This window comes from Elgaria multicarinata, chromosome 11 (assembly GCF_023053635.1).
Source record: "Elgaria multicarinata webbii isolate HBS135686 ecotype San Diego chromosome 11, rElgMul1.1.pri, whole genome shotgun sequence".
Classification (NCBI taxonomy): domain Eukaryota; kingdom Metazoa; phylum Chordata; class Lepidosauria; order Squamata; family Anguidae; genus Elgaria; species Elgaria multicarinata.
This window is the reverse complement of record NC_086181.1, coordinates 37,879,172-37,904,303: the sequence shown is the minus strand read 5'-3', so window position 1 is coordinate 37,904,303 and position 25,132 is coordinate 37,879,172. Positions and strand designations below refer to the sequence as shown.

At 42.1% G+C, this 25,132-nt stretch overlaps 2 protein-coding genes across 2 annotated transcripts; both read right to left on the bottom strand.

The window, feature by feature from the left end:
• Positions 1-411: 411 nt before the first annotated feature.
• LOC134405757 (vomeronasal type-2 receptor 26-like) lies at positions 412-11,572 on the bottom strand. Its single transcript, XM_063137010.1, has 5 exons — positions 11,503-11,572; positions 10,409-10,607; positions 5,799-6,090; positions 4,246-4,660; positions 412-1,313 (listed from the first exon to the last, which is right to left on the bottom strand). Exons 1-5 carry the CDS (start codon positions 11,570-11,572, stop codon positions 412-414), a joined length of 1,878 nt encoding a protein of 625 aa, XP_062993080.1.
• A 1,267-nt stretch (positions 11,573-12,839) lies between these two features.
• LOC134405756 (vomeronasal type-2 receptor 26-like) lies at positions 12,840-23,705 on the bottom strand. Its single transcript, XM_063137009.1, has 5 exons — positions 23,670-23,705; positions 21,808-21,923; positions 18,623-18,914; positions 17,070-17,484; positions 12,840-13,741 (listed from the first exon to the last, which is right to left on the bottom strand). The coding sequence occupies exons 1-5, from the start codon at positions 23,703-23,705 to the stop codon at positions 12,840-12,842; spliced, it is 1,761 nt and encodes a 586-aa protein (XP_062993079.1).
• Between the last annotated feature and the right edge of the window lie 1,427 nt (positions 23,706-25,132).

Sequence of the window (25,132 nt, the reverse complement as noted above, 5' to 3'; positions counted from 1 at the left end):
TTACTATGTTCCTGTGATATTTCCAAGTTTTAAAACGCATCGGGGCTTTGTAAGGTGACAATGGCAAGTTGAAGCAGCAACTAAGGGCTCTGGTCTTGGTAAGGGTTCAAGCAGTAGGCACACTTGTAATAAGAAAGAGGATAAACCAGTGAGTCCCCTTAGGTCTGGGCAGTACCAGTGTGTGGGAGAGGTGAGTGATGGAAGCCTTGCTACCACTGGCACTTGGGCATTCTACCACTGGGCAGGTAGGAGATGCATCATTTTAGAGCTGAGAGAAGAGCTGAGAATGCAGATATATTTGATGAAACCCTTTGAAATTAATAACACATATTCCAAGTAATTAATTTATTTACAATTATTTATTAAGAATTGTTGACGTTGGCTAGACAAGCACTACGAATTTTAGATCTTTCATTTCTTTCGTCTTTGTAGCTGTTCTCTGTTGTTTAACTCAGGCCTCAGCACAATGATATAGCATTTGGGGAAAAAGATACATAACAATAACCCAGCACTGGAGGCCAAGATAGAGAAGATCTCCACAGCCACCATGTATTTCCCTCTTGTGCTCAGGTAGGTTGGAACAAAGGAAAGCCAAACACTGCAGAAGACCAACATGCTGAAGGTGATAAACTTGGCTTCATTAAAACTGTCAGGCAACTTCCTGGCTAGGAAAGCCAAAGTGAAGCTGACAATGGCCAGGAAGCCAAGGAAGCCCAAGACACAATAGAACATGGTGACCGATCCTTCATTGCATTCTAGTATAATCACTTTACTCATTGAGTGCATATCAAGATTTGGGAATGGAGGAGAGGTTGCCAACCACACAGTACAAAGTGTGGCTTGAATGAGAGAGCAGAATAGAACAATGGAGAATGACAGCTTATTCCCAGCCCATTTCCTCATTATTGACCCAGGCATAGTGGCCATAAAAGCTAAAACCACAATGGTTGTCTTGGCCAAGATGCATGAAACAGCCAAGGTGAAGATGACACCAAAAGCAGTTTGCCGAAGACAACAGGTCAACGCATTAGGCTCACCAATAAATAGCAAAGCACAAAGGAAGGAGAGCATGAGAGAGACAAGGAGGCTGTAAGTGAGGTTCCGGTTGTTGGCTTTCACTAAGGGAGTGTCCTGGTACTTAATAAAGATATACAACTCCACAGATGTGATGAAAGCAAAGTAAAGAGCCAAACTGGCCAAAGAGGTCCCCAATGGCTCTTCATAAATCAGGAAGGTTATGGTTTTAGGAAGGCATAAATTCTGCTGAGAGTTTGGATAATGATCTTCTGGACATTGAGAACAATCATCCGTGTCTGAAAGTGAAAACAGGGGTTTCAACTTTGCAGTCTTATGTATATTGCTACTTTGAAGTCTAAACAAAAGCTTCCCTGCTTTTAAAGGCACAACATTTCTAGTAAGTTATACTATGACTGATTCCAAAGGAAATGTAACACACCGTGATTTATTTATTTATTTATTTTGGCATGATAAAATATATCCCAACAGTGCATGAGCCTTTTCTCCTTGGAAACAAATATAGATTATTTTCTGTGAATTATAAGGTAGAATTATAGGATAGAGCCCTTGTAAAGTCTTCTAGTAAGCAACCATGTAAAATATGCAGGATTGCTAAATTATGGGAAAGATGCCAAAATAATGCTTAGTAGGGCTGTGCACAAAAGACAAAACATGGTCTTTATGGTGCTTTGGGTCTTCAGATAGTGGGTGAATACATCTTGAGAATTCTCAAAAGAAACCAATCTTTCTGAAGCAACCGACTTTCATTTTGGATTTCTCCATAACAAATGAACAATCTGAGTGCTCACACATAAAAAAGTCAACAAGCCACCTTGGATTCAACACATTGTCCCATTTCACTCAAAAATCATGAATATAATATGTACACACTATTGTGGGTTAAAATATTTTTTTAAAAAAAACAATCCAATTATATTAATAAAGATAAAAAGGGCTCCATTTAGGGATTTCGGTTATTAGATGATTGTCGGAGAACAATAAAGTTTAGTTACTATATATCATAAAGATGAAATCGAGGCACGTCTCATATCACTAGATTTGATAAAATTTACACACAGCATTGCTTACCCACATGTTTTGAGAACTTGCCCTCTGGACATGGAAGGCAATCATAGCAGCAGAATGGCTTCCCTTCTATCATTGTCTTGCTGTAACCTGGCTGGCAATTGTCATTACACTGAGAAAGGGGCCGCACCTATCCATAAACAAAAGACAGAAATGATTTATGAACTGTAAGTTTCCATTTCACTTCGTACCATTGAGTTAGCAATCTTGCTTCCTTGTCCCTCCCTCTGTTGTAAAAACCCACAAGTTCAACATTTATTACTACATAAGCTGCCAATCACAGTGATGATTCTTGCACCGAAACACCAATCCAACCAATTGTACAGGACATTTTCACAAATGTCGTTTTGCACAGATTTGAAAACTTAAATAATTTAAAGAAAATGACCCCAAAGTGAGGGACTCGGTGGGAATGGTTGAGTTCACCGATCCCTAGATCCTCACATGCTTCTTGGATCGTCATCTAAATTTCACACAAGGTCACGGGCACAAGTGCCATTTTCAGCCACCCTTACTACCGAACTGTTTGGCAATGATTGGTTAACTATGGAGGCATGGCAAACATTTGGTTATGAAGGACTGAGCTGTCAAAATATAAAGACAGAGCTATGATAGTGTCTAAACAGTGGACCAATCTGTAAATGACTCCAAGAAATGTGAGTAGGCCCCACCTGGGTATACCCACTGTTCCATACGATAGCTGCCTCAGATATGGTGAACACTTCTTCTTGGGGAGCTCTGGGGTCTATCTTTCCAACCTTGACTCTCTGAAAAGATTGGTTTGGGAATGTGACCCAGTTGATAATATCAAAGCCACCTATTAATTCTCCGTTTTGATCAAAAGAAACCATTTCCCCAGCACTATTGTTAAACGAGGTGGCTCTCAGAAAATGGTGGAGCTAAATTGCAAAAAAGAAAAAGAAGGAAAGAATGGAAATCCAGAAGAGTGAAACATAATCTAAATGTACAAGAGAATGGCCACATTTCATACTGGATCTCTATAGATGTAGTAGTATAAACGTAGCAGTGATTTTTCCTGCTTGGAATAGTGGGCACAATATATATTCTGGAAATGTTTCCAATCACACAGAGGAAGATGGTTCTGAAAGAGATTCTAGTCTGAATTCTCCAGAGTACAAATTTATTTTCCCTTGTAACTGAGAAACAATAAAATGGATAAATGATTTTTTGCTCAAATTACTTTATATTAATGTGTAATTTATATATGAAGTATATCAAATAGTCCTGCGAATACTGGGAGCAAATTATTGATGTCTTAAAACTAGTCCATTTCAGCCACATACAAAATACTCAGAAAAACAGTAGAAAAGCACAGGATCAAGATTTGTGTATGGCGCCACAACTCAATATTAAAAGTTTTGAAGTACTCTTTTTGGTAAAATCAAGGCAACAAGCAGGGAGGTTACTAAATGGATACTCCATTAGTGGCTCTCAATTGAGACAATGCATATGGGCTGCTTTGAAGGAAGCTCATTTCCCACTCATCAGCTCTTCATAGGAAGAGCAGATTCCTCCCCACAACTCCTGCACTGCCAAACTATAAATTCAAAAACCTAGAATATGCCTTTAATGTCCAATCCAGCCTTTGTTCACGGAAATCATTCTAAACACTCTGGATTCTCATTTTGTTCTCAGATGTGGGGTCTCTGCTGCATTCTTTTGCTAAGAACGTTACCTGCCATGACATTTGCTTCTGAAGATCACATCTCTTTCCATTTGCCAAAGCTCGATGTTTGCATTTGGGAGAAAGCACAGCATGCAAAGCATGAGCCACGGCATAGACAGCATTGTAGACACTGTAGCTGTGGCCAGTCATGGTCATTTCAAACACAGAAGTTGGAAGAGACTCTAGCTTTTCCTCCCCAGTACAGATGTTTCCAGCCATCACATCCACCTCAGAGTTGGGGAAGGAACACTCAAATGCTGTTTCCCAGAAAACTCTGATGAATCCATCTTCTCTTTCAGTGTTAGGGTTCCTCAGCTGAAGAAATTTTTGAAATCCGAATACCTCCTTTGAGTGAATTGCAAATGATATGGAACCGTGAATGAAGTCTATGCCTGAATTTCTTTGGAAGGGAAGTGATGTGAAATCCATCTGAGCTATCATAATACAGACTTTACCTTCCATTTTCTTTGGCACCCCTTCACTTTCTAAAGCCAGGGGCAACATTCGCAGAAATATCGTGGTATGAATTTCACCATTTACAATAATGGCATTAACAGTACTTCTAATAACAACCCCTATCAGTTCAAATGCCAATCCCACAGTGTCAAAAATGTCCTTCTCAAATTTAAGTGTTGGATATCTTCCTATGAAGTCAAAGCAGACACCTTTCTTGGCAAACATGGGAACAATATCCTGTATCAATCTGTCTCCATCATCATTAATCTCAGAAATCAACCCCGTCCATGTCCATCCAAAATGCAGGAGTAACTTGAGAATCGCCTCATATTGATGAATGTTGTTTGGTAACATCCGGTGGAAGAAATCATCTTGGATATTGGTATTCATCATGGGAGAAGAGCCATAGATGAGCTAAAGAAAATAATTCAAGAAGTGCTTAGGGGAGAAGATACCTTCCAAAATGAAGGTTTGCCTATGTTTACAGCTCTTGAAGCTTTTACACAAATAGATTAATTTATGGTATAAATAATAGACTTTAAACAATAACCCTATGACTTTCCCCAAAAAACTTAAGGTGATACATTTTTCAATGAAATGGGTAGTGGGGGAAACACATGGAAATTGTGAGTGAAGGCTACAGCCCACATCCTAAGGAGCCCAAAAGTGCAAATGAAATTCTCATTCTCCCAATGAAGTTCAACCTTGTGAACAGGATGTAGAATATAACTTGCTACTAAAGCTTTTATTTCTTGTGGGGGTGAGGTGATGAATTTCCTCTTCTTCTTTTTTTTTACCACATTTAAATTGCCGTCCTATACAATGAAGAAGTTAGACATCATAGCATTCTAACTTCTCTGCATTGCATTTTAAAATAATAAACCAAGTGTGCAATCCTATCTCATTGTTGTAACCCTCTGACCTCGGAGGCTAGCGACTATCCTATGTAGGGAGGCAGGACCAGCACGGAGTGGGATCCTTCATGGTTGGTCAAACCTTCAGTTTTGCTAGATGCTCAAAGCAAGTCCCCATTGAATGCAGTGGGACTTCCTCCCACCCAGCTGTATGTAGGTTTGCAGCATAAGTATTCAAATTAATAAGAGACCAAATTCACCACACTTCCCAAATGCAGTCTCTGTCACCTGCACATCTTACAAAACAATTGTAACCTTCTTTGATCTGTCATCCTTCACATGTCTTGGACAGCAGTTTCCTGTCATTATCTCCCAGCCCAGACAAGACATGACAACAACGGTGTCTCCAATAATCTCTCCTCCTTTGATGCTCTTGTCATGACATTTGTTTTGATGTCTACATTGTACACAACATAAACAAAACTCCAAACATAATTCCTTTAGGTTCAAGTTCTACCTGCATCTTTTGAAGTCTTCTTATGGATCTTTCAAAAATAGATTTATGGCCTGACTCAGAAAAAAGTCACTTCATTTTTGATCTCTTGTGCTTTTGATCTCCATACAACACAATGAAATTTAAAAGGTAAAATCATTGTGAGCAACTTCTTTCATTCCTTCCGTCTTGATTCATCTCTTACCTGTGGCATCTTATAGGTTAATAGAACAGGGGCCATGTGTAAAGAAACTTTACAATTAGTTCCTCCAATCACTGCTACTGGATTATCCCGACTATCACATTTATAATTTGGAATGAATTTGTTCCTTGTAGAGAGAAGTTTCATTGAGGCATGATATGCCCATTGTTGAAAGAAGAGGCTGTTATAGATATTGAAGCCTAGGGTGATGTTGGGTAAGATCTGGGGATTTTCATTGATTTCCTCCACAGCAAATACCAAGGCCAGGATGTGCTGATAGATCTGAATTGTGAACCTGTAATGAGAGTTACATCATGTGTCAATGTGCATTTGCTTCAGAACATGGCATATCCTACAATTCAGTTCTGTGACAGCATCCTGCATTGAGTGTTTCAGGTTGCATCACCGAGAACCTGCTTCCGTTTTTGTCATTTATTATATTTCCGCTGTTTAGGTGGAAGACAATAGCTGGAAGAAGAAAGCTTCCAAAAGTTTACATTTCCATATTATTCCATAGCATTTGAAATACTACATTAGGTGTATTTTTTGTGGATGTCAGTGCAGATTCCCCCCCCCCCACTAAGCATCCATTAAACTTTTTTTTTTTAAAAAAAATCATCAACATATCTCATGGTTGCAGGATTGCAGACATTTAGGAATGCAGATACATTTAAAAATAAAATAAAATTTTATTTGCTCTAAACTAGGGCTGTGCATGGACCCCCCGATCTGCTCTGGATCCTGATCTGCAACTTCCGGATCAGGTCTGCTCTGCCCCATGTCAACCGCCTCTGGTCCGCTCCACTCCACTGCGGGGCTCCGGATCCGGATCGGAGCTCTGTGTTTTCCCCCCATAGACTTGCATTGAAAATGTCAAACGCCTGTAACTTTTTTAGTTTTAAGGTTAGAAACAACAAAATGGGTACCATGAAAGTACCTAAATGTATCCATATTCATGTCTGTTTTGAAAGAAATCCATGCATGCCCTGATTTTTGGAGAATATTTTTAAAATCCCCCCATTTTCAGAAATGCAGTTATCTCCATCACTATTCCAGATACAGACCTCTAACTGGCCACCATCACAGATTCCACAGAGATCCTTATTCATTCCCATTTTGGAGGAAATCTGAGCTTGCCCTGGTTTTGGGGGAATTTTGAAAGTTTAAACCAACAACCCTATCCCCAGTTAACAGAGGTGCATACATCTCCGTCACTTTTAAAGTTAGAAACATCAGTATGGCCACCATGACCATTAATAAATCCACCACCAGTATGGCCACCAGTAAATCCGAGCATGCCCTGATTTTTGAGGAATATTTTTAAAATCCCAGCCCCATTTCCAGAAATGCAGTTATCTCTGTAATTTTTTGACATACAGACCACTAAGTGGGCACCATCTGAGCTTCCACATAGATCCTTATTCTTGCCCATTTTGAAGGAAATCCAAGCATATCTTAAAAAAAAGATATATCTAAATAAGAATTACAATAATAATAATAATAATAATAATAATAATAATAATAATAATAATGGGAAATGGGACAAGTGTGTATTGTGCTTTGCCCAAACTTTATTTGGATGCTTTTTGCACTTAACAAGCAGTGCACAGCAAATACAGTCAAACAATCACACACACTCACAACAAACACACACACACAGAGTGAGAGAGAGAAAGAGAGAGAGAAAGCGAGGATAGATTTTTTGTATTTTGTTTTTGTATATATATAGAGAGAGAGAGAGAGAGAGAAGAAGGAAAATGAATACAAACACAGTCACAGCACACAGGGTTTAAAAGACAGGGGGAGGGGTGGGGGTTGGGAACAAACAAACCCTCCAAATGAAGAATTATAAATTTATGGAAATCAAAAGTAAGGCAAAACAGAGTAAAGGAAAGCTAAGCAGAAAATCAGAAACAAACAAACAACCCAATCTGATCTAAATGCTATATCTCCTCCAAAACACAGCTACAGAACTACCCTCCTCTCTCCACGAACTCAACCCCACAAAGAGGGAGAAAGGAAAACTCTCTTGGGCCGTAGCTAGACCTAAGGTTTATCCCAGGATCATCCTGGGTTCACGCCTGCCTGAGCACTGGATGCCCTGTGTGGCACTTTGATGAGCAGGTTTGACCCCAGGACAATCCTGGGATAAACCTTAGGTCTAGCTACGGCCTTGGTGTCTCTGGCTTAGTCTCCCCTCCAACATTGGGATTGGAGGATGCTTCACATCAGGTACTTATCATCACGATTGGGAGTTGAATCTGCCTCTCATTGCTTCAAAACAACGTTTACCCCTCCCATTTTACCCATTCTATAAAAATGAATGGCAAGCAAACCGCATGATGAAAAATTCTGAAAATCAACACAAATGGCCCCAAATCATCCCTCTCTAAGCAAGTTTCAGAGATGTAGCTTTAAAAACAAAGAGGTACTTATAGGCATTCTTTCACCCAATGCAATCCTACGCAAAAAAGTTCCAAAATGCCGGGCTGAGCCTTGAAACTGAGCAGATAGCTCCGCAAAGGGGCGACGCATTTCGTGATGGTTCACTTCACGCCCGACTCGATCCATCTCCGCCCTTGGCGGAGTCAAATCAGGACAATCCGATATTGCTTTTACGAACTGAAGAGAAGGGGAGCACAGCCCTATTCTAAACCAATGGGCATTGCAATTTCTAACAGAACTGCAGAAGGAAGTGTGGCGTTACACCCCACAAGTCAATTCCCAAAGGTATGCCTGCAGTTTGTACAATTCAACATTGTAGAATGTTGGCCTGAGTGGGCGGAGTTAGAATGTCTTGGGAGGGGGGAGGAGTGATATATAAGGGAATGACTGAGGGGATTATGAGTTCTTTCCAGGGAGACTTGTTAGGGACTCTTAGCGTCTGTAGTGCTCTCTGTATTTATGGTACTTCAGTTTTGGGAAATTTGAGAGTCAGTGTAGTGCGTGGTGTCTTTAGGGTGTGGTGTGCACGTAGTGGAAGTATATTAATCAATACTGAGAATAAAGAAAGTTCAAGAGTGATTGTGTGAGAGAAAGGAAAGCGCGAATGTAAGAGTGACAGGATTGTATGGAAGGTTTCAAAAAGGTTTTTAAATGTTGTTATTTGAAACAAAGCTTATGAACTTTTAAAAATAAATTTTGAATGTTTGTTTTAAAACTACCACAAAAATCCCACGTTTCTGTTTGGAGTTTATCATCTTAAGTTTACACATTCAGCACCCACTCTGACAATCATTCACCTAAGCAGATATAACTCACAGAGCATTATAATATATATATTAAAATCCATTCTCCATTTTAAACCTCTTTCTCCACATAGTTTGGAGGAAGGTGGGGTTTATCCCTTGCCTCAGGCGTATCAAGTGGTGGTGCTTGGCTTGAGCAGGGAGTAGCCTCGGCCGGGTCTGTTGTTCAGAGCCTGTGTTGCCCCATAATAAGTGGTGGCAGACGTGAGGTCTGGTGTTCAGAGCCTGTTCGTGGCAGGAAGTACATTAAAATGTCCACTTAAAAAAAAAATCTATTCTTTGTTTTGGGTATGTAAATTGCTGTATATATAACGGTATCCTGTCAGAGGAACTAAGGAAGGAATGTTTGAGATAGGGACTGCACTTTCTCATTATGGATGAGCTATTTTGTCATTTGACATCCAATAAACGTTGTTTAAATATTGCTTTTGCTTTAAACTAATCTTAGCCTATTAAGCTAAGATTTGTTCCCTCCTATTAGGAGCTTTCATCCAGCTATGTTTGTGGGAGCCTTTCAGTATTTGGGGGAATCTTCTCATTCTTAGCTTACCACACTCAAACTGCAAACATGCAGGCAAAAAGCAACACTCATAAACAGTTGGATCCAAACATAAACATACATAAAGTTGTCCCATTGAAATCAATAGGATGTGAATCTGAAGACATTAAGATTTAAATTGTTCTGCTACAAGTCATGTTAAGCAGCGGCACCTGATTTTGTCTGTTAAGACATTTTGGGGTAAGATATCCAGTACTAACTCAGGGTTCTTTCCTCAGAATGAGACCAGTGGAGACTTATTGCATTGCATTTACACACATATAGAGGCAGAGCATGAGCTGATAATTCTCCGTTAGGTAATAATGCAGAATACAGCGGCCCAATATTGCACTATGAAAGCAGTATGACAGTGGTATATAAAAGGCAGGAGCCACACCAAGCAGGATAGAGCAGTATGAAAGCGGTATAGGGTATGTGTCAATGGGCTTCAACAGGTGTCCTGCCTTTTACATACCTTTCATAGTGCCATATCCTGTTTGGTGTAGATCAGGCCAGCAGTTCCATGACAACAGATTCCTGATCCCCATCAGCCATAGAGGGGATCCAATATTGCCATGAGATTTTCTGAACAGAGCAAAGTAAGCTCTGTCTGCTCTTCAGATCCTGTCCCAGCACAGACTGGTTTACACACACACACACACACACACAGAGAGAGAGAGAGAGAGAGAATGTGTACTTCTGTTGCTCCCATCCCCCCTTCAATTTGCATAAGGAGAATGAAAAGAAAACCTCCCCCCCCAGTATAGTCTATCTCCGTTAAGGCTTGACAGCAGCCAATGAAGATATGGCTCAAGACGATTCCTTACACAATGTCTCCAAAAAGTTCCTTAGAGGGACATTTTGTGAATTCTATCAGATTGGAGAATATGATGTAAATCTGAGACATGATGCCACCGATGATGAAGTCTCCTGACTGATAATGCTTGTGAAGAATGGGAAGAGGGTCACTGACACTGCATTTAGCACTGGGACTGCAGCACACCACCTGGGCTAGCAGCACTGAGACTGAGAGAAAGAATCCCACTGACTTGCACGGAACTCTTCCTGTTTTATCCCAGTCCATTATCCTTCAGATTCCACTGAAATGGGCAGCCCGATTTGAATGTCAGGCACTTGGCTGATGTATGCCTCAGAGTGTGCCGCAGAAAGGATCAATAATCAGACTGACAGATCTTTAACTGTTCCAAGTCCCAGCTCTGAATGACAGGAGTATTAATAGCATACTGCAATATTAAACTATTGTGTTTCTAGTGACAATTCCCTTGGGGCTTGTTGGAGAAGTAGAAGTCATCATGGTAAAATGGATAATTATAGGGGAGATAATCTCTTTCTGAGAATTACTGGTTCCAGGAGTCATTGCAGAAGAAAACAAGCTTATGCTACTTTGATCTGTCCCAGTCTGGGTTCAAGCCCAATCCTGGGATGGAGTTGGCTTGTGTTACCTGTTGAACTTCTCTGGGAGAGGGACAGGAAGATTTAGACCTTTCTATATTATCTCAGTGGCATTTTTACCATTGAACACACAATCCTCCCATGAGTGGGGGCGGGGGAGTTATTCATGCCTTGTGATTTGGTGTCACCATTTATGGTGTTTTGGCTCTTACTTACAAGGTTAATTCCAGACAATAAGATTGGATGACTAGGCCTTTCCCCCCCGACCCCAGCAGCTTCTCAGACAGGTTACATGGAGCATTATTCTTTCCCCAAATTTATATCTATATGAAGCCAATGGGAGCACTCCTTGGAGATGCCCTATTCCTGCCCTGTCAGCATGACTTAGGTCGGGTAGGACAGGTTTGATCTGCCCCCCGCACCTCATCCCGAAGCTCCTACCTGGCCACTGCTATAGTCTTGCACCCTCCTTGCCATTACCTTGAACACCTGGCTGCCTTTCTTTTACCGTATTCTGTACACTGAGTGTGGCACTTCAGCCCAGCGCACACATGGCTGGAGTAGCTGTTCAGCCCCATCGCAGGGCATCCTTGACACTGTGGGCCTTGTCTGAACTTCTGAGTCCCACCTAGCCAGGGCCTCATGCTTGACTCATTCTAGGGAGCCAAAGAGAGTCCCCCAGGGGAGTGGACCTGCCCCATGTGTGCCCTTCTTCAGCTGCCACTCAGCTTTGGCCTGTGCGCCTGCTCTCGAGAGGTGTACTGCCTGTGCTTATGGCTTGGACTTGCCCTCATGGGACTATTTTTAGTTTGCTGAAGCTGCCTTTTCCCTGAGTTTGAGCTTACTATTGGGCCCAAAGAAAGGGTGGCTGGGGTGGCTGTTGCCCCCATGTCAAGTGAATGGGCAGCAGGGCCTGCCTTGCTGGGGCAGCAGTATGGTCTAGACCCTGCACCCTGCCTGCATCAGTTTGGCGGCTGCTTCTCCTTAAGTATACACTGCAATTCAGGCTGTATGGGTCTATTGATGGCCTGGTTCACTGTCTTGGCCCCTCCCTCTAAGTGTTGGGACATTGAGGCAAAGGTTGGGTTCTTTCCAGATATCCTAGGATTGTGCTGGAATGATGGTTGAAATGCCTTCCAAGTCAGGAGTGGGCAGCATGAAGGCCAAGGGTAGGGCAAATCACCATCCTGGAAACCTCTCCCTTCATCAGTCCATCTCCTCATCGGCAGTGAGGCCCCTGACACTGCTAATCACAAAACACAGTTCACTGACAGAACAAGCGCTTTGCATGCAGAGGGTCCCAGGTTCAATACCCAGTTTCTCCAGTTGGGCCAAGTGCAGGGATCCTGTCTGTGCCCCTAGAGAGCCACTGCCTGTCAGTGTCAATTAATCTGGGCTAGTCGTACCAATGGTCTGACTCAGTGTAAGGCAACTTACTATGTTCCTGTGTTATTTCCAAGTTTTAAAATGCATCGGGGCTTTGTAAGGTGACAATGGCAAGTTGAAGCAGCAACTAAGGGCTCTGGTCTTGGTAAGGGTACAAGCAGTAGGCACACTTCTAATAAGAAAGAAGATGAACCAGTGAGTCCCCTTAGGGCTGGGCAGTAGCAGTGTCTGGGAGAGGTGAGTGATGGAAGCCTTGCTACCACTGGCACTTGGGCATTCTACCACTGGGCAGGTAGGAGATGCATCATTTTAGAGCTGAGAGAAGAGCTGAGAATGCAGATATATTTGATGAAACCCTTTGAAATTAATAACACATATTCCAAGTAATTAATTTATTTACAATTATTTATTAAGAATTGTTGACGTTGGCTAGACAAGCTCCACCGAATTTTAGATCTTTCACTTCTTTCGTCTTTGTAGCTGTTCTCTGTTGTTTAACTCAGGCCTCAGCACAATGATATAGCATTTGGGGAAAAAGATACATAACAATAACCCAGCACTGGAGGCCAAGATAGAGAAGATCTCCACAGCCACCATGTATTTCCCTCTTGTGCTCAGGTAGGTTGGAACAAAGGAAAGCCAAACACTGCAGAAGACCAACATGCTGAAGGTGATAAACTTGGCTTCATTAAAACTGTCGGGCAACTTCCTGGCTAGGAAAGCCAAAGTGAAGCTGACAATGGCCAGGAAGCCCAGGAAGCCCAAGACACAATAGAACATGGTGACCAATCCTTCATTGCATTCTAGTATAATCACTTTACTCATTGAGTGCATATCAAGATTTGGGAATGGAGGAGAGGTTGCCAACCACACAGTACAAAGTGTGGCTTGAATGAGAGAGCAGAATAGAACAATGGAGAATGACAGCTTATTCCCTGCCCATTTCCTCATTATTGACCCAGGCATAGTGGCCATAAAAGCTAAAACCACAATGGTTGTCTTGGCCAAGATGCATGAAACAGCCAAGGTGAAGATGACACCAAAAGCAGTTTGCCGAAGACAACAGGTCAACGCATTAGGCTCACCAATAAATAGCAAAGCACAAAGGAAGGAGAGCATGAGAGAGACAAGGAGGCTGTAGGTGAGGTTCCGGTTGTTGGCTTTCACTAAGGGAGTGTCCTGGTACTTAATAAAGATATACAACTCCACAGATGTGATGAAAGCAAAGCAAAGAGCCAAACTGGCCAAAGAGGCCCCCAATGGCTCGTCATAAGTCAGGAAGGTTATGGTTTTAGGAAGGCATAAATCCTGCTGAGAGTTTGGATAATGATCTTCTGGACAATGAGAACAATCATCCGTGTCTGAAAGTGAAAACAGGGGTTTCAACTTTGCAGTCTTATGTATATTGCTACTTTGAAGTCTAAACAAAAGCTTCCCTGCTTTTAAAGGCACTAAATTTCTAGTAAGTTATACTATGACTGATTCCAAAGGAAATGTAACACACCGTGATTTATTTATTTATTTATTTATTTATTTTGGCATGATAAAATATATCCCAACAGTGCGTGAGCCTTTTCTCCTTGGATACAAATATAGATTATTTTCTGTGAATTATAAGGTAGAATTATAGGATAGAGCCCTTGTAAAGTCTTCTAGGAAGCAACCATGTAAAATACGCAGGATTGCTAAATTATGGGAAAGATGCCAAAATAATGCTAAGTAGGGCTGTGCACAAAAGACAAAACATGGTCTTTATGCTGCTTTGGGTCTTCAGATAGTGGGTGACGAGCAGTCTCAAAAGAAACCGATCTTTCTGAAGCAACCAACTTTAGTTTTGGATTTCTCTATAGCAAATGCACAATCTGAGTGCTCACGAATAAAAAGGTAAACAAGCCACCTTGGATTCAACACATTGTCCCATTTCACTCCAAAATCACGAATATAATATGTACACAATATTGTGGGTTAAAATATTTTTTAAAACAATCCAATTGTATTAATAAAGATGAAATGGGCTCCATTCAGGGATTTTGGTTATTAGATAATTATTGGAGAACAATAAAGTTAGTTACTATATATCATAAAGATGAAATAGAGGCAGCTCTTATATCACCAGATTTGATAAAATATACACACAGCATTGCTTACCCACATGTTTTGAGAACTTGCCCTCTGGACATGGAAGGCAATCATAGCAGCAGAATGGCTTCCCTTCTATCATTGTCTTGCTATAACCTGGCTGGCAATTGTCATTACACTGAGAAAGGGGACGCACCTATCCATAAACAAAAGAAAGAAATGATTTATGAACTGTAAGTTTCCATTTCACTTGGTACCATTGAGTTAGCAATCTTGCTTCCTTGTCCCTCCCTCTGTTGCAAAAACCCACGAGTTCAACATTTATTACTACATAAGCTGCCAATCACAGTGATGATTCTTGCACCGAAACACCAATCCAACCGATTCTACAGGACATTTACACAAATGTAGTTTTGCACAGATTTGAAAATTTAAATAATTTAAAGAAAATGACTCAAAAGTGAGGGACTCGGTGGGAATGGTTGAGTTCACCTATCCCTAGATCCTCACATGCTTCTTGGATCGTCATCTAAATTTCACACAAGGTCACGGGCACAAGTGCCATTTTCAGCCACCCTTACTACCGAACTGCTTGGCAATGATTGGTTAACTATGGAGGCATGGCAGACATTTGGTTATGAAGGACTGAGCTGTCAGAATACAAAGACAGAGCTATGATAGTGTCTAAACAGTGGACCAATCTGTAAATGACTCCCAGAAATGTGAGTAGTCCCCACCTGGGTATACCCACTGTTCCATACGATAGCTGCCTCAGATATGGTGAACACTTCTTCTTGGGGAGCTCTGGGGTCTATCTTTCCAACCCTGACTCTCTGAAAAGATTGGTTTGGGAATGTGACCCAGTTGATAATATCAAAGCCACCTATTAATTCCCCATTATGATCAAAAGAAACCATTTCCCCAGCACTGTTGTTAAACGAAGTGGCTCTCAGAAAGTGGTGGAGCTAAATTGCAAAAAAGAAAAAGAAAGAAAGAATGGAAATCCAGAAGAGTGTAACAAAATCCAAATGTACAAGAGAATGGCCACATTTCATACTGGATATCTATAGATGTAGTAGTATAAACGTAGCAGTGATTTTTCCTGCTTGGAATAGTGGGCACAATATATATTCTGGAAATGTTTCCAATCACACAGAGGAAGATGGTTCTGAAAGAGATTCTAGTCTGAATTCTCCAGAGTACAAATTTATTTTCCCTTGTAACTGAGAAACAATACAACACATACATGGTTTTTTGCTCAAATTACTTTACATTAATGTGTAATTTATATATGAAGTATATCAAATAGTCCTGCGAATACTGGGAGCAAATTACTGATGTCTTAAAACTAGTCCATTTCAGCCGCATACAAAATACTCAGAAAAACAGTAGAAATGCACAGGATCAAGATTTGTGGATGGCGCCACAGCTCAATACTAAAAGTTTTGAAGTACTCTTTTTGGTAAAATCAAGACAACAAGCAGGGAGGTTATTATTATTATTATTATTATTATTATTATTTATTTATTTATTTATTTATTTATATAGCACCATCAATGTACATGGTGCTGTACAGAGTAAAACAGTAAATAGCAAGACCCTGCCGCATAGGCTTACAATCTAATAAAATCATAGTAAAACAATAAGGAGGGGAAGAGAATGCAAACAGGTACAGGGAAGGGTAAGCAGGCACAGGGTAGGGAAAAACTAACAGTAGAAAGTAACAGTAGAAGTCTGCACAACATCAAGTTTTAAAAGCTTTAGGAAAAAGAAAAGTTTTTAGCTGAGCTTTAAAAGCTGTGGTTGAACTTGTAGTTCTCAAATGTTCTGGAAGAGCATTCCAGGCGTAAGGGGCAGCAGACGAAAATGGACGAAGCCGAGCAAGGGAAGGTTACTAAATGGATACTCCATTAGTGGTTCTCAATTGAGACAATGCATATGGGCTGCTTTGAAGGAAGCTCATTTCCCACACATCAACTCTACATAGGCAGAGCAGATTCCTCCCCACAACTCCTGCACTGCCAAACTATAAATTCAAAAACCTAGAATATGCCTTTAATGTCCAACCTAGCCTTTGTACATGGAAATCATTCTAAACACTCTGGATTCTCATTTCGCTCCCAGATGTGGGGTCTCTGCTGCATTCTTTTGCTAAGAATATTACCTGCCATGACATTTGCTTCTGAAGATCACATCTCTTTCCACTTGCCAAAGCTCGATGTTTGCATTTGGGAGAAAGCACAGCATGCAAAGCATGAGCCACGGCATAGACAGCATTGTAGACACTGTAGCTGTGGCCAGTCATGGTCATTTCAAACACAGAAGTTGGAAGAGACTCTAGCTTTTCCTTCCCAGTACAGATGTTTCCAGCCATCGCATCCACCTCAGAGTTGGGGAAGGAACATTCAAATGCTGTTTCCCAGAAAACTCTGATGAATCCATCGTCTCTTTCAGTGTTAGGGTTCCTCAGCTGAAGAAATTTTTGAAATCCGAATACCTCCTTTGAGTGAATTGCAAATGATATGGAACCATGAATGAAGTCTATGCCTGAATTTCTTTGGAAGGGAAGTGATGTGAAATCCATCTGAGCTATCATAATACAGACTTTACCTTCCATTTTCTTTGGCACCCCTTCACTTTCTAAATCCTGGAGCAACATTCGCAGAAATATCATGGTATGAATTTCACCATTTACAATAATGGCATTAACAGTACTTCTAATAACAACCCTTAACAGTTCAAATGCCAACTCCACAGTGTCAAAAATGTCCTTGTCAAATTTAAGTGTTGGATATCTTCCTATGAAGTCAAAACAGACACCTTTCTTGGCAAACATGGGAACAATATCCTGTATCAATCTGTCTCCATCATCATTAATCTCAGAAATCAACCCCGTCCATGTCCACCCAAAATGCAGGAGTAACTTGAGAATTGCCTCATATTGATGAATGTTGTTTGGTAACATCCGGTGGAAGAAATCATCTTGGATATTGGTATTCATCATGGGAGAAGAGCCATAGATGAGCTAAAGAAAATAATTCAAGAAGTGCTTAGGGGAGAAGATACCTTCCAAAATGAAGGTTTGCCTATGTTTACAGCTCTTGAAGCTTTTACACAAATAGATTAATTTATGGTATAAATAATAGACTTTAAACAATAACCCTATGACTTTCCCCCAAAAAATTAAGGTGATACATTTTTCAATGAAATGGGTAGTGGGGGAAACACATGGAAATTGTGAGTGAAGGCTACAGCCCACATCCTAAGGAGCCCAAAAGTGCAAATGAAATTCTCATTCTCCCAATGAAGTTCAACCTTGTGAACAGGATGTAGAATATAACTTGCTACTAAAGCTTTTATTTCTTGTGGGGGTGAGGTGATGAATTTCCTCTTCTTCTTTTTTTTTACCACATTTAAATTGCCGTCCTATACAATGAAGAAGTTAGACATCATAGCATTCTAACTTCTCTGCATTGCATTTTAAAATAATAAACCAAGTGTGCAATCCTATCTCATTGTTGTAACCCTCTGACCTCGGAGGCTAGCGACTATCCTATGTAGGGAGGCAGGACCAGCACGGAGTGGGATCCTTCATGGTTGGTCAAACCTTCAGTTTTGCTAGATGCTCAAAGCAAGTCCCCATTGAATGCAGTGGGACTTCCTCCCACCCAGCTGTATGTAGGTTTGCAGCATAAGTATTCAAATTAATAAGAGACCAAATTCACCACACTTCCCAAATGCAGTCTCTGTCACCTGCACATCTTACAAAACAATTGTAACCTTCTTTGATGTGTCATCCTTCACATGTCTTGGACAGCAGTTTCCTGTCATTATCTCCCAGCCCAGACAAGACATGACAACAACGGTGTCTCCAATAATCTCTCCTCCTTTGATGCTCTTGTCATGACATTTGTTTTGATGTCTACATTGTACACAACATAAACAAAACTCCAAACATAATTCCTTTAGGTTCAAGTTCTACCTGCATCTTTTGAAGTCTTCTTATGGATCTTTCAAAAATACATTTATGGCCTGACTCAGAAAAAAGTCACTTCATTTTTGATCTCTTGTGGTTTTGATCTCCATACAACACAATGAAATTTAAAAGGTAAAAACATTGAGAGCAACTTCTTTCATTCCTTCCGTCTTGATTCATCTCTTACCTGTGGCATCTTATAGGTTAATAGAACAGGGGCCATGTGTAAAGAAACTTTACAATTAGTTCCTCCAATCACTGCTACTGGATTATCCCGACTATCACATTTATAATTTGGAATGAATTTGTTCCTTGTAGAGAGAAGTTTCATTGAGGCATGATACGCCCATTGTTGAAAGAAGAGGCTGTTATAGATATTGAAGCCTAGGGTGATGTTGGGTAAGATCTGGGGATTTTCATTGATTTCCTCCACAGCAAATACCAAGGCCAGGATGTGCTGATAGATCTGAATTGTGAACCTGTAATGAGAGTTACGTCATGTGTCAATGTGCATTTGCTTCAAAACATGTCATATCCTACAATTCAGTTCTGTGACAGCATCCTGCATTGAGTGTTTCAGGTTGCATCACCGAGAACCTGCTTCCGTTTTTGTCATTTATTATATTTCCACTCTGTTTAGGTGGAAGACAATAGCTGGAAGAAGAAAGCTTCCAAAAGTTTACATTTCCAAATTATTCCATAGCATTTGAAATACTACATTAGGTATATTTTTTTGTGGATGTGAGTGCAGATTTTTTTTTCCTACTAAGCATCCATTAAACAATTTTTTTAAAAAAAAATCATCAACATGTATTTATGGTTGCAGGATTGCAGACATTTAGGAACGCAGATACATTCAAAAATAAAATAAAATAAAATAAAATTTTATTTGCTCTAAACTAGGGCTGTGCATGGACCCCCGATCTGCTCTGGATCCTGATCTGCAACTTCCGGATCAGGTCCGCTCTGCCCCATGTCAACCGCCTCTGGTCCGCTCTGCTCCACTGCAGGGCTCCAGATCCGGATCGGAGCTCTGTGTTTTCCCCCCATAGACTTGCATTGAAAATGTCAAACGCCTGTAACTTTTTTAGTTTTAAGGTTAGAAACAACAAAATGGGTACCATGAAAGTACCTAAATGTATCTATATTCATGTCCGTTTTGAAAGAAATCCATGCATGCCCTGATTTTTGGAGAATATTTTTAAAATCCCCCCATTTTCAGAAATGCAGTTATCTCCATCACTATTCCAGATACAGACCTCTAACTGGCCACCCTCACAGATTCCACAGAGATCCTTATTCATGCCCATTTTGGAGGAAATCTGAGCCTGCCCTGGTTTTGGGGGAATTTTGAAAGTTTAAACCAACAACCCTATCCCCAGTTAACAGAGGTGCATACATCTCCGTCACTTTTAAAGTTAGAAACATCAGTATGGCCACCATGACCATTAATAAATCCACCACCAGTATGGCCACCAGTAAATCCGAGCATGCCCTGATTTTTGAGGAATATTTTTAAAATCCCAGCCCCATTTCCAGAAATGCAGTTATCTCTGTAATTTTTCGACATACAGACCACTAAGTGGGCACCATCAGAGCTTCCACATAGATCCTTATTCTTGCCCATTTTGAAGGAAATCCAAGCATATCTTAAAAAAAAAGATATATCTAAATAAGAATTACAACAACAACAACAATAATAATAATAATAATAATAATAATAATAATAATAATAATATTTATTATTTGGAGAAATGGGACAAGTGTGTATTGTGCTTTGCCCGAAATTTATTTGGATGCTTTTTGTACTTAACAAGCAGTGCACAGCAAATACAGTCACACAATCACACACACTCACAACAAACACACACACACAGAGTGAGAGAGAGAAAGAGAGAGAGAAAGCGAGGATAGATTTTTTGTATTTTGTTTTTGTATATATATATATATAGAGAGAGAGAGAGAGAGAGAGAGAGAAGAAGAAGGAAAATGAATGCAAACACAGTCACAGCACACAGGGTTTAAAAGACAGGGGGAGGGGTGGGGGTTGGGAACAAACAAACCCTCCAAATGAAGAATTATAAATTTATATGAATCAAAAGTAAGGCAAAACAGAGCAAAGGAAAGCTAAGCAGAAAATCAGAACCAAACAAACAACCCAATCTGATCTAAATGCTATATCTCCTCCAAAACACAGCTACAGAACTACCCTCCTCTCTCCATGAACTCAACCCCACAAAGAGGGAGAAAGGAAAACTCTCTTGGGCCGTAGCTAGACCTAAGGTTTATCCCAGGATCATCCTGGGTTCGTCCCTGCCTGAGTGCTAGATGCCCTGTGTGGCACTTAGATGAACAGGTTTGACCCCAGGACAATCCTGGGATAAACCTTAGGTCTAGCTACAGCCTTGGTGTCTCTGGCTTAGTCTCCCCTCCAACATTGGGACTGGAGGATGCTTCACATCAGGTGATCACTTATCATCACGATTGGGAGTTGAATCTGCCTCTCATTGCTTCAAAAAAATGTTTCCCCCTCTCGTTTTACCCATTCTATAAAAATGAATGGCAAGCAAACCGCATGACGAAAAATTCTGAAAATCAACACAAATGGCCCCAAATCATCCCTCTCTAAGCAAGTTTCAGAGATGTAGCTTTAAAAACAAAGAGGTACTTACAGGCAATCTTTCACCCAATGCAATCCTATGCAAAAAAGTTCCAAAATGCCGGGCGGAGCCTTGCAACTGAGCAGATGGCTCCGCAAAGGGGCAACTCACTTCGTGATGGTTCACTTCACGCCCAACTCGATGCATCTCCCCCCTTGGCGGAGACAAATCAGGACGATCCGATATTGCTCTTAAGAACTGAAGTGAAGGGGAGACCAGCCCTACTCTAAACCAATGGGCATTGCAATTTCTAACAGAACTGCAGAAGGAAGTACATTAAAATGTCCACTTAAAAAAAATCTATTCTTTGTTTTGGGTATGTAAACTGCTGTATACATAACGGTATCCTGTCAGAGGAACTAAGTGAGGAATGTTTGAGATAGGGACTGCACCTATTAAGCTAAGATTAGTTCCCGCCTATTAGCAGCTTTCATCCAGCTATGTTTGTGGGAGCCTTTCAGTCTGCTCTTCAGATCGTGTCCCAGCACAGACTGGTTTACACACACACACACACACACACACACACACACACACACACAAAGAGAGAGAGAGAGAGACAGAGACACAGACAGAGACAGAGTACTTCTGTTGCTCCCATCCCCAATCAAATTGCATAAGGAGAATGAAAATAAAACCTCCCCTCCCAGTATAGTCTATCCCTGTTAAGGCTTGACAGCAGCCAATGAAGATATGGCTCAAGACGATTCCTTACACAACGTCTCCAAAAAGTTCCTTAGAGGGACATTTTCTGAATTCTATCACATTGGAGAATATGATGTAAATCTGAGACATGATGCCACCGATGATGAAGTCTCCTGACTGATAATGCTTGTGAAGAATGGGAAGAGGGTCACTGACACTGCATTTAGCACTGGGACTGCAGCACACCACCTGGGCTAGCAGCACTGAGACTGAGAGAAAGAATCCCACTGACTTGCACGGAACTCTTCCTGTTTTATCCCAGTCCATTATCCTTCAGATTCCACTGAAATGGGCAGCCCGATTTGAATGTCAGGCACTTGGCTGACAGGCACAGAGTGTGCCGCAGAAAGGATCAATAATCAGACTGACAGATCTTTAACTGTTCCAAGTCTCAGCTCAGAATGACAGGAGTATTAAGAGCATACTATATTAGACTATAGTGTTTCTAGTGACATTTCCCTTGGGGCTTGTTGGAGAAGTCATCATGGTAAAATGGATAATTATAGGGGAGATAATCTCTTTCTGAGAATTACTGGTTCCAGGAGTCATTGCAGAAGAAAACAAGCTTATGCTACTTTGATCTGTCCCAGTCTGGGTTCAAGCCCAATCCTGGGATGGAGTTGGCTTGCGTTAACTGTTGAACTTCTCTGGGAGAGGGACAGGAAGATTTAGACCTTTCTATATTATCTCAGTGGCATTTTTACCATTGAACACAGAATCCTCCCATGAGTGTGTGTGTGTGTGTGTGTGGGGAGTTATTAATGCCTTGTGATTTGGAGTCACCATTTATGGTATTTTGGCTCTTACTTACAAGGTTAGTTCCAGACAAAAAGATTGGATGACTAGGCCTTTCCCCCGACCCCAGCAGCGTCTCGGACAGGTTACATGGAGCATTATTCTTTCCCCAATTTTATCATCTATATAAAGCCAATGGGAGCACTCCTTGGAGACGCCCTATTCCTGCTCTGTCAGCATGACAAGGCAGGGGAGGCATTTGCACGTGTCTCAGGAAGGTATGCAAACGTGTGTGGAGCCATTCTATAAAGGCGCTCTCTCCATCCTCCCCGGCCTCTTTCATTTTCTGTTCGTTGGAGGTGCAGCATTGGAAGCGAGAGGGGAGGAGGCAAAAGGCGTTGCCCCCTGGCAACATCACACTGCTGGAACTTGCCTTTGGAGATCGAGAGAAGAGGCAGAGGACATGCGAGGAGGACTCGTTTGGTGTCTCCCCCCACCTTCATCTCAGGACAGCTCGTTAGGACACAACTCAGGCTCCACTCCCTCCAGGTGGCAAGGCTGTAAATCAATAGCTACTGTCACCAACACAGCAAGCATGAGGCTGGAGTGGTTGTTCAGGTCTTTGGGGTCACCACCACTGATGCTTGGTCTCCCCCTCTCCTTTGACCTTGGTTAGTGGCAGCAGGCTGAACTGAGGCAGCCATTGGCCACTCCAGCCCACTAAGCCAAGGCTGTCCTTTTACTCTCTGGAGGCCGGGCACAACTCCCGTACCCACATGCTCACTCAGCAGGTAGAATCAGCTCTTGATGCGGCTGGTTCCCGGGTCTCTCAGCCCCTGCAGATTAGTGCTTCACGCTCCGAGACTTGGGCTGTTTGCCACCCTACTCTTCCCCCTTTTGCTTTCTGAAGGAGCAGCATCTGCTGAAGGAGCAGCATCCAGAAAGCAAAGGGTGTGCGGGCATCGTCAATGCAACCTTGAAGCTGCCCTTCAGAGACAGGAAGACCAAGGAGAGGACATGGAGCAGTTTGGCTGCTGCTATCCACCCTTAAGTATATTTGGGTGGAGATCACGGAGGAGAGGACGTGGAGTACGACAGGTTTGATCTGCCCCTTGCACGTCATCCCGAAGCTCCTACCTGGCCACTGCTATAGTCTTGCACCCTCCTGGCCATGGCCTCGAACACCTGGCTGCCTTTCTTTTACCGTATTCCGTATACTGAGTGTGGCACTTTTGAGTCCCACCTAGCCAGGGCCTCATGCTTGGCTCATTCTAGTTTGCCAAAGAGAGTCCCCCAGGGGAGTGGACCTGCCCCATGTGTGCCCTTCTTCAGCTGCCACTCAGCTTTGGCCTGTGTGCCTGCTCTCCAGAGGTGTACTGCCTGTGCTTATGGCTTGGACCAGCCCTCATGGGACTATTTTTAGTTTGCTGAGGCTGCCTTTTCCCTGAGTTTGGGCTTACTATTGGGCCCAAAGATAGGGTGGCTGGGGTGGCTGTTGCCCCCATGTCAAGTGAATGGGCAGCAGGGCCTGCCTTGCTGGGGCAGCAGTATGGTCTAGACCCTGCACCCTGCTTGCATCAGTTTGGCGGCTGCTTCCCCTTAAGTATACACTGCAATTCAGGCTGTATGGGTCTATTGATGGCCTGGTTCACTGTCTTGGCCCCTCCCTCTAAGTGTTGGGGCATTGGGGCTGAGGGTGGGTTCTTTCCAGATATCCTAGGATTGTGCTAGAATGATGGTTGAAATGCCTCCCAAGTCAGGAGTGGGCAGCATGAAGGCCAAGGGTAGGGTCACCATCCTGGAAACCTCTCCCTTCATCAGTCCATCTCCTCATCGGCAGTGAGGCCCCTGACACTGCTAACCACAGAACACAGTTCACTGACAGAACAAGCGCTTTGCATGCAGAGGGTCCCAGGTTCAATACCCAGTTTCTCCAGTTGGGCCAAGTGCAGGGATCCTGTCTGTGCCCCTAGAGAGCCACTGCCTGTCAATCATTCTGGGCTAGTCGTACCAATGGTCTGACTCAGTGTAAGGCAACTTACTATGTTCCTGTGATATTTCCAAGTTTTAAAACGCATCGGGGCTTTGTAAGGTGACAATGGCAAGTTGAAGCAGCAACTAAGGGCTCTGGTCTTGGTAAGGGTACAAGCAGTAGGCACACTTCTAATAAGAAAGAAGATGAACCAGTGAGTCCCCTTAGGGCTGGGCAGTAGCAGTGTCTGGGAGAGGTGAGTGATGGAAGCCTTGCTACTAGGGATGTGCTCCGCTCCGATTAGGAGCGTAGAAGCAGTAGCGGATTGGCCTGCTCCGCCTTACCCAGAGGCGGAGTAGGAGCGGACCGCGGACCCCCTAGAAGCAAGGCGAAGAGAAGCGACCATTTTTCGGAGCTCCGAGTTCAGGCGGAGCGCTCCGGTCGCCATCTTGAAAACATTTCGCCATAGGATTGCATTGCGGCAAATAATCGCGCATAACTACGTTGTTTTTGAAGCTATCGTTCTGGAAATTCTTGTGCACAGAGAGTCGTGGATGGGGGTCATTTTGAGACCACTCTCACCTCTCTGCGTGCTGTGGTTCACGTGCAATATTTTTTTAAAAATCGG